Here is an 11,107-nt window from a genome sequence, read left to right on the forward strand (position 1 = left end):
AAACAATATACGGTCGATAACAGAAAACAAAATTATGATAGCGGTTCTATGTCTCTCAAATACATGCACAAACAAAAACACATTTTCAAGTCATTTATCATGAGCAAAAGACTGAGATCATAAAACGGTCAATAGACTCGATATATCCTACCAATGTACCGCACGTTCAAAAGGATTACATGCAGAAATATAAAGATGTCGATGTTAGGAACCAAAGCTACCTCTAATAAGATTCTAATGCTTTGACAACTTCAGATTTAGAAAACAAGATGTATAGACACACAGTGTAACTACCTTTTCAGCATTTTGTGAAGTGAAGGCTGACCTGGCACTCTCGTCAAATTAAACTTGAACACGGTCTTTCCTTTATCACTTTTGTCAATTTTGCAATCGTCCACAATATACAAACCATCATACGCCAACATATCTTTTCCAGACACTCACCTTCCTAAAAACCCGAACCTGGTTTTTCTTATCCTTACTATTCTTCAAAGCCAAATTACCCTTTACAAGCTTTTGATCTCCTTCCAATTTAGACCCGAACATTTCAATCCCACCTTCACCAGAATAAACAAGCGTGTCACTAGATCCACGTTTATTAGAGTAACGGCAAGCATCCACAATACTTACAGCCATATTCTCTCCATTAATTTTGATATAATCGATACCAGATTGTGGTTGACTGTGAAGACCAATCATCATAAGCTGTGCCCGGTAATTGAACGTATCTCCTATTTGAACACCACAAACAGGGCTGGTCATCTTTTCAGGGACCATCCAATTCAGCTTCTTTATGACTATTTCAGCAACTTTAATAGGTACAATACTAAGTGAAATCCTTTCATTCCCTGGCTTGTTTTCGTTTTTTTGGCAAAACGCTTCATACTCCTGATCAAAAACCGCCATCGCTCTTTGGATCTTTTCACGTTTGTCTTTGTTTTCAGATTCAGTAAATGTTTTTACTTGTGATTTGTGAAGTTCAGAAGCGGGATCCCAGCGTTTAATTTTACATGTTTTTGAGGCCAAATACGATTTCCTTATAACGTTGGGTTCATTCGTGGTGACTTTAGGTTTGTTTCCCCCAAATTGTTGTGGCTTTGAGTTATTGAATTTGTTAGGCTGAACAAGATTTCTCTCTGCTTTGTTGAATCCACAGCCAGGTGTTTTTCTAGGTATCTCCATTTTCTATTCTAAGTACCTACAGGTTTGAATGTGTACGCATATTAATAAACCGTGATTAATAATTAATAACACAGTATAATAACAACTAAGTATTATGACTATTGGACACGATCGACTATGTGTATACATATTAATAGTCCATGAGTTAATACAGGATAACTAATTAAGGTTACAAACATCACCATAAACACAGTTAATGATGGAAGTATTTATTAATTATTATTAAAATGACTCTAATACACGAATTACTACGCCTAATAATCACTCTTAAAAGCCATAATAATCAAACAACAAGAAGTGGATTCGTAAAGGCAATTGAAAATTATTTTCACGTCCGCGTGTGTAAATGCATGCTTGGATTCCGATCGATCGATCGTAATCGTCACCGTAACGATTAAGAACGTGTTACTCTTCATTATTATTAACGCAGTAACCTACTCATAATCACTCATAAAAGTGTTAATTAAACAAGAAGACGTGGATTCGTACACAAAATTAAAATTTTAAAGTGAGTTTAACGTCCGCTCATGAAATTGTAAACGAAATGTAAGTACAGTATATGAACAAATCTAATAAACGGAATTAAGAAAAGTAAACAAGAGATTGATAACAAAATCAGTTGTAGGAAGAAATACTAATAAGCATTAGAATGAATGAAGTGAAGTAGAGAACTCACCGGCGTTTGATGTTTATTCCGTGGCGTTTGATTTGATGGAAGAAATGGATGATGGTGTGTGGATATTACGTATGCGGGGGTTTTCGCTCGTTCAACTTATTAGTCCCTGACTTTTAATATTGTCTGTTACTAATTACCATCCAAACTTTTACGTAAATTGACAATAATGGTCCTTATATTGTGGATGAAATTTACTTTTTCTTTTTCTAGTTGAGCAAAGTACACATGTCGTTCGTGTGTTATGTTCCTATTTTTACTTTTTTTTTTTCTAACTTTGAAAAATTATACTATTGATCCAAAACTTTTGCAAAAATGTAAGATAAATGGTCTCCCACATGAACGAGTGTTAAAACTTTATTATGTTAAATTGGTATAAACTATTAAAATGAAATGCTCTTTACGTTACAAACATAAAATAAAAAATAATAACAAATGGTTATTATACAAGGAAATTTGCATCCATGTGATGAAAGGAAGAAATCAACTTGCAACTCTATTTTCAAATTTTGACCCATTGAGCACCCTAGCGTCTACAATTTCATTACACACCGTGTTTGCGTCACTGTCGGACTCCTCCCAATCATTATCCAAGTACTCGCACTCATTGCTCATATTGAGCTGTTGAGTGTTTCCGAACTCGTCAGCCTGTTGGAGTGAACGTAAGCGTTCATCCAACTCAGCTTGGAATTCCTTCTGACGTGCTTCCGCCCACGCTTTAACTTGATCAAGTGTTTGGCGGGGGAGCCTCGTCTGTTGTCTCTCCAACTGGGTATCGGTGAATCCCAGTGAAGGATTGTTTACTGCACTTGCCCCGGCTTGGGTAACCGGGGTAGTGTTCGTAAAAATTGTGTACTCGCCGGTGTTCCCCCCAGTAGCTGGGGTTGTGGTTACCGGGGTTTCTTGGTCACTCGTTGGCCTTGGCACCGGAGTAACCTTAACCATCTTTCCAGAGGTTTTGAAAAAACTGAGAAAATTAGTTCTAGCTTTTGTCCCACGGATGGTGCCAATGAAGAAACACTAAGTGACCTCGGCAGATTACGGATAATCTTAAGGTCAAGTAGATGTTTCCCACGAGGGTTAGGTCCGGCAAAGATGGTTATTCATCTGATGACCTGCAAAACAAACACCGTGAGCTCGTCACTGAGAAGGGGGGGTACCTCCTTGTGACCACCCTCCGGCGTGAGAATCAGACTAGATTGCTCTGAATATAAATGTATATTAAGAGAAATAGCTAGAGCAGATAAGATATGTGATGGTATAAGATAGTATATGATAAGATGTGATATCCATACCGTTCCAAGGTGTTGGAGTATTTATAGCCGAAGGTAGGTTTCCAAACAGGTACAGCCATCTGTATAATATTCCTTTTCTACCAACTGTGGGCTACGCACGTGCCATGCTGGTGGTTGGTGGGTAGGCAACGGCTGATAGTGACATGGCCGGCTGTGTACTATTCCTTTTCCACCAACTGCAGGCTATGTACGTACCACGACAAGGGTTGGTGAGTAGGCAGCGGCTGATAGTGACATTAAGTACTAGAGCGTGCTGCTCGTCGTACTGTTGTCAGTGAGCTGTCACCCTGTGATTGGTTCATGGGCTGCTTTGGTCAGATCTTGTCTATACCTTGGCAGGTATAGTACAAAAGATCCTCCAGAAGCGTACGGACTGGCTCATTTGGGCGGGAGTATTCCCGCCTTGCTCATTCCTTCTTCAGGTGACATTACTGAATTATTGAGAGTTAGTGCCTTGTGCGTGTAGCCTTACTATTAGTGCGGGTAGCCTCCGCTGATGGCTTGTATCCGCAGCTGCGGGAACAGGCGGGGTACTTCACCATTGGGAGGCTTTTCCTGCGGGAACAGCTGGCGTATGCGCGTAAGGTCTTCATCTCTCTGAGCATGGTGGGTCCTGCGGAACCAGTTGGTCTTTGCGCAGACGTCCCTCTTCAAGGTGAGTCTTGCGGGTCCAACTGGGCTCTGCTGGGACCTACCTCTTCAGTTAACAAGATGGAGTTTGCTAATACTTAAATAAAACTTATGAACTAAAAAAGAAAATAATATATATTATTTGAACTGAAACCGATACTTTGGTTAAACTACATAGAATGGAAACGTATTTTCAGGTGGGTGTGTATAGGTTTTGTTTGGTTTTATTCAAACTTGGATATTTGTAATAATGCATTGGAAGTTAAAACTTGGATGAGATCGGGACCGTACCCGTACCTATACCCGAAAGTACCCGTACCCAAAATCAGTAAATCTTGATACCCATACATGTACCCGAATTATAAGGTACGAGTACCGGTACGGGTACAGGTATTTTAGGCATGATACTCACTTTGGTACGCCTTTGTTCGTTTTTTTTAAATCTCCACTAAACTAGGTATCGGTAACGGTACGGTACCGACAATCAATTATCTATAATACCAAAACCGTAATACCACAATCAGAACCGTAATACCGCAACCAAAACTAAAAATGAAACAAATCAACCATAATATAAAATCCATTCCCTTTTCCTTTTCTTTATTTATTGCTTCCTTAATTTCTATAGAAAACCAAGAGAGAAAGTTAATACATGTTATTTAATGATATAAACATACATGAAATAAAAATATACGAATACACAATATATGTATATACACATATAGATGGAGAATGAACTTATTCAACTAAATAAGTAAAAATATACATCTCGCTTGAAAGTTAAGTAATGAATGTTGGAAATCTAATAAAAACCCCTACATATTCTAACGGGTACCGGTATCCGTAATACCCGTATCCGTACCCAAAAGTACTCGTACCTATAATCAGTAAATTTGAGTACCCATACTCGTACCCAATAGACACGTACGGGTACAGGTACGTGTACTGAACATGTACGGGTATTCGGGAAAAAAAAGCTCATCCCTAGTTGAAACTACTACTAGGGTAATCTACAAACACTATATATATACAAAACTAGTTTGAGGCTCGTGTATTACACGGGAAATTGATGAAACTTTTAATATATAAATATTAAGCAAAATACAATCAACAACACAATTATTATCATGTATTGTTAATACGATTACAATTTACATTAAAATTACAGAAATTAAAAAAAAACATTACGCATACACTACGTTTGTTGTTGTATTAGTTAATATAGCTTGTTTATTAAGAATCAAAATCTTTAGTTCATGCAGACTTGGAACACTTGACAATGCGAAGTATAATTGTCCATGTGAGGTCTTTCATGTACAAACCAACCCTAGATAATGATTGACCTTGTCTTTTCTTTATGGTCATCATGAAACATACTGCAATGAGAAACAGTCATCTTTGAATACTAACCCGTATGATTAGTTAATGTCTTAGAAAGTTGTTACAATATATATGATATATTAGTAATTATTGAAATTGAGACAACTAATAAACCGCTATTGTAGCTTTCCAAATAAGTAAATCATTTGGATTTATAGTTAATCGATTTTGATATAAACTTCTGAACTATTGCCATAATAGCTAAATTGACTTATTGACCAGGAAACTTCAAATTTTGAATATTTAGATACGTGTGATTATTATATATTTTGTGAAGATTGGAAAATTTTAAAAATATTGAGATAGGTGAACATATCTTCAATTAATTTAAATAAATTGAAATTATGTGCTAATTTAACATGTTTAAAATATTTAATAATATACAAATTAGGTGTTAAATTATATACGCGTTAGCTAAAAAACTTAATGATTCTAGCTTTCCAAAATAAACAAAAAAAACAAATTAAATTGTTAGTATGTTGATTTATGGTAATGTAGTCAATATATATAATGAAAATTTTTAAGAAAGAAAGTATTTTAATTGACTTTTATTTTATATCTCTAAATATACAACAAAAACTAAAATAAAGCAACGTTCCCACCACTTCAATCCCATTTCACATGCCTTCTTCCGTAGCTAAATTATTTCATATTACTACTTAAGGATAAAGATAAAGTTAAAATATAAAAAGAAAAGCGAAGATATAATAAGCATTAAGACATTCCATGTAGTAGACCAGAAACGATGCTTAAGACTCTTGTTTGTCCTTTTAGGCTTCTTAAAACATCTTGAATAAATCAAGATGTTTGAGAACGCCACAATAATAGAAAATACATGAACTTGCATTATGATAAGGAAGTCACATGTCTCCTACAAAATGTAACATAAACTAAAAGCTACATATTTCAAACAATTATAAAAACTAATAACTTCTATCATATAGAACGAAAACCCACCATTTCAAAGTCATAGCTTCCATAAATGAACATCGGTGCAAGATCACCATATTTAGCAGCACCAATCATCCAGTTAATATCTTTCTCCCACTCAACAAATTGCAGTCGCATTTGCTTGCCTAATGCGAAACAACAAAAGTTGTGTCTCAAACTTCATGAGTATTGTAAGGAAAAATTATATACATTAAATTTGTAGCATGCTAGGTGTAATGCTTAATAAGTAACTTTATAAGCAGAGACTTTCAAACCTAACATGCATATGTTACAGCTCAAGTTAATCATAGCCTAAAATTCATTACAACATTATTTTATTAATACTTCATCTACATTTTTGGTGCTTAAAGGTTTGGTTGATTGTTTGGCAATATGAGAATTATCATCATTGTTTTGACTTTCTATAAAAGGTAACACTAATCAACCTATGAAGTAAGATAGTAATTTGCAAACATGATGTACCAAAGAATTAATTTGCAAATTTAACTTTTACAATAAAGTTGTTCAAATGTCGTGTTCTTCCTTAATATTAAAATATATATTGAGTAAGCAGGTGTTACAAATAAAAATTAGTTGATGCCTTATAATCAAATAAGCAATGAACACGTCCTACAAATCCATGTGAATACACGATTTATTGAATATTGCATAATTAGTTATTTGAGTTGTTGGCAAAGTCAACAAAACTATGATAATTTCTTCCTCATTTACAAATTAAGATCATTTTAAAACTAATAACAGAATGCTAACATAGAAGCTTCTAGTACTGATGAGCGGAGTGTGTGCGTGAGACAATGTATAAGACTCAAAATCAAAATAAACTCGATCTCAACTTATAAACCAAAGTACAAACCCTAATTTTTGTTTTAGGAGGAACGAACATACGATGTGGAGGGAGTGAAGGGGCTACGGTAGACGGTGGGAGAAGCTGCGGTAGCGGTGGTGGCAGTGGTCCGATGGCGGAATGGTGTCATGGCGTTTGGGAGTTGGATCTACATCGGCAGTGGCGAGGAGTTGGATCTAATTATACAGTGGTGTTTGGGATAGGGGGTTCTAAACTGAAAGAGATCTGACATGTTGGGTCGGATAATAACCCATGTGGTATCCAATAAATCCAAGAAACAAACCATATATGAAAACGGGTTTAAAAAAGGTAGAAGGACTGAGAGAGTGACAAGTGACAAAAGTGGATATTCTTTTATTATAGTAGTAGATGAGCAATCATTAAACATTAGAATTTAAATACTCGATTGTGTGCTATGAAAAGGGTTAGGCATGATAGAGAGCTCTATGTAGATCACACCCATGGGAAAACCGCCAATTGGTCATGAACATGGTGTGTGGTGGTGGTGGTGTGAGATGAGGCAATAGGCGTGAGAGTATTGGTTAACCATTGGGCTTAGGGGTGAACAAATCGAACAGCTAAATCAAAACCGAACCGGTAACTGACAAAATCGAATTAAAAATTGAATTTATCAAAACTAAATTATCTGAATGAACTGAAGATCTGTTACGGTTTTGGTTTTTTTTTTCCTTTGGTTAACCGAACCGAGACGAACCATCTATAATTTCAAGCAATTCCGATATATATTCCTAGTTTGTACTTCGGCATTGAAAGCCAAGCCATCGCCCCCGCTGACTAACATCATGTATTTCTAGCTTTTGTATAAATTAAATAAGTTAGCAAAGTGTAACTTTAAATTCAATGAAGTGATTTTATCAAAGATTTAGAAAGACATTTTATATTACCGATGTATTCTATTTATCTGCATGATCAAGAAAGATTTTCACATGCATTTAGAAAAGTGATGTGACAAGTCATAAGTATGAAAAGATCGACTTAAAACTATTTTCTAATCAACGTTTACTTTTTTACATACAAGAAATCCGAACATTTGCTAGTGTGATCTTCGTCGTTACCCTCTTCTCTAATTTTGAATGTACCACTGGTAACACATACAGAAACGCCGCGAACACTTGCCGGCATCATCGTGGTTCACTGGAAAAAGGGTTCCCGACATACAAAGCAAACCAAAAGACATATTAACTGAAATGGCCAAAATGGATATTGATTTCGGTAGTGGATTTTCCAAAAAACCGAACTTTGGTCATCGATTTTAGTGATGTGTAGAAACGGAACCGATTATTTTACTGCCCTAGCAGAGGAACAAGATAAAAAGAGTCGCGGGCTCTCAATAAAATTAAAAGATATAAATAAATTTAAAAATTAAAAATTAAGGGCAACTCTGAATAAGACTATCCAAGATTTACTACATGATTATTTTTCTAAACATCCCATATATGATGAAGTTATGCTTATACGTTATTTTTGTATTAATCGACAACTATTCGTGAATAGTTGGCGACGTGGAGCGAGAATTTCAACTCTTTTAAACAAATGAATGACGCTAGAGGTACTAGGTTTCACGCATAATAATATTCTATGTTGGTAATTCGTCAAATTAAGTTGTGTCATGGTACCATGTCGCCCATCTTTCTTGCCACATTAGTTGATCACTTGATAGTCAAGTCCCATTACACATGGCCATTAAAAGTCGTTTATTTGCAGAAACTTTGGAATTAGGATGAATTTGTTATTAATTCTCTTGAAATTTAATGTTTAGTTGACACATGATGGAATTATTATTTGAATATATTTCACAATTCATTGGAATCTAAGGGTTTGTTTGGTATAAGGTAATGGAATAGACCAAAAAATGAAATGGATGAGAGAATGAAATGAATCATTATCATTTCATTATCTTGTTTGGTTACCATGTAGAAAACCATGAATGAAATGAATAATTAATTAATGTTGTTGGGCATGAAAAAAAAGGAATAAAATAAAAATTGGTGGGTGGTGGTGGTGGTGAGCAGTGGTGTGGCGCGACGGTGGTTGGCAATAATAGGGGGTGGTGGTGGTGGGTGTTAGTGGTGGTGGTAGCGGGAGGTGATGGTGGGTGGCGGCGGTGGTGGTTGTGGATGGTGGTGGGTGGCGGTGGTCGGTGGCGGCGATGGTTGGAGGCGGCGAAAGTGGTGGTGGCGGCGTTGGTGGTGGGTGGCGGCGGTGTTGGTGATCGATGGTAATAGTGGGAGGGTGGTGGAGATGAGTAGGGTGAAAGAGGAGATGAAATGAAAAAAACAAGGGAGATAGATGGAATAAATTTGGGGTGTTTTAGAGGAAATATAATGGACAAGTTAATTGGTGATTCTATTCCCTTAGCCAAACAAACACACTTTTCTTCATTTCTTTGTAATGGTCCATTACATTCCGTTTTCCATTACTATATATCAAACACTAGTTAAGAATCTTTCACTACCTTAATGGAAAACAAATATATAATATATCTCCCTCCATCTTTACCCACTAATTCTCTAAATCTTTTATGAATTTACAAACCAAACACAATTCTATTTAAAGTTAAATCAAATTCCTCCTAAATTCTACTTTTATTAAGATTTTAATTTCTTTCAAAATAATTCTATTTTAATTCTTTTTAAGATTTTATTTTTTTCAAAATAATTCTATGAATTAAACGACCCCTTATTGCATATTGAGTTTTTTGGAATTAATTTGTGTCAGAAAAAGAGAAGAGACAAGAGAGAAATCACAAGTATTGGTGGTTAGCTTACAAAATTTGGAATTAACCTTCAAATCAAATTAAACCATCTCATTATAAACCTTCATCAATCGTGATTGAGATATGTTATTTGGTTTCTAAATAAGTTATCGTGTAAATCAATCATATGTATGTGTCATTTATATATAAACTAAAAACTTTTAATGGAAATGGAAGATAAAAATGTGGACCCACCATCTCCACAAATGTGAATCCATAATTCCCTAATACAAATGCCACTTCAACTGTTCGTGAAGCCCCAAACACACAATTGCAACTGCTCTTATGACATACGGAGTCTGAGAGTCAAGAATCCACTTTTGCTAGGTAAATTATAATTTTCCCATCAAGAATGATTTAAATTTTAAACTAACGTGAAACGCAACTAAGAATCACATATCTTGTTTCTCAAATCATAACTTTCACATTAACAATAACTTAAACACACCTGATAATCGACAGACACCATATTGCATATAGATTCACGCATCTTAAGGTTAAATGTGACATTTTTATTCCAATTTCTTATTCTATAACATCTATAGATCAAAATGCAGCTACAAAAATGGCTAAACATTTATAAAACGGTTTCTTAGTAAAGTACAGATTTCTTTTTAATTTGCTTGATTAGCAACAATGAAAGAATTAAAATTGGTACCACAATGGTAAGCAGTAGGCACCCCCATTACCTTCTAGGATAACAACTTGCCTTAGTCTACGATGCTACGGTAATAGTCGGGCCTAGATGAGATCGGTATCATACTGGTTTCAGAAATACAAATACCGAATTTTTGGAAAACCAAATACCATATTGAATCTATCGATACGGTACCAATACAAGGTACCAAGTGTTAATACCGACTTTCACTAACCGGTTTTCATGATCATAATAAGAAAACATGTACAAACAAGAAAATTCATGTTATATAACAAGAGATAAAAAACAAACCGAGAACATAAAAAGGCAAACACTCGATAGTTCCTAGCGAAGCTAGCATACACTAAAAGGATTACATGCAGATATATAAAGATTCTATGTTAGGAATCTAAGCTACCCTTCATAAGATTCTAATGTAATGACTAGTCGTAGTTTAGAACAAGATATATAGGCATAAATGGACTACCATTTCAACATCTTGTGAAGCAAAGGCCGACCTGGCATTCTCTTCAAATGAAACTTGAACACATTCTTTCCTTTTTCACTCTTCTCTTTCGTATAATGGTCTACAATATACAAGCCATCATACACAAACACATATCTCTTAGCCCCTTCAACTTTCCTAATAACCGGAACCTGTGTTTTCATATACATACTAATCTTCAAAGCCAAATTACCCTTTGAAGAAACACTAATCGACCCCGGGCAGATCACGGAT

The 11,107-nt window shown here is 35.4% G+C and overlaps 1 protein-coding gene across 1 annotated transcript; it reads right to left on the reverse strand.

The window, feature by feature from the left end:
• Nucleotides 1-411: 411 nt before the first annotated feature.
• Nucleotides 412-1,182, reverse strand: LOC143594885 (YDG domain-containing protein At5g47150-like). Its single transcript, XM_077074079.1, has one exon. The coding sequence runs from the start codon at nucleotides 1,180-1,182 to the stop codon at nucleotides 412-414; it is 771 nt and encodes a 256-aa protein (XP_076930194.1).
• Nucleotides 1,183-11,107: the final 9,925 nt, after the last annotated feature.

Source organism: Bidens hawaiensis, unplaced genomic scaffold (genome assembly GCF_021521415.1).
Source record: "Bidens hawaiensis isolate Kalapana, Puna unplaced genomic scaffold, B.hawaiensis_p1.1 tig00044286_1, whole genome shotgun sequence".
NCBI classification, from domain to species: Eukaryota; Viridiplantae; Streptophyta; class Magnoliopsida; order Asterales; family Asteraceae; genus Bidens; species Bidens hawaiensis.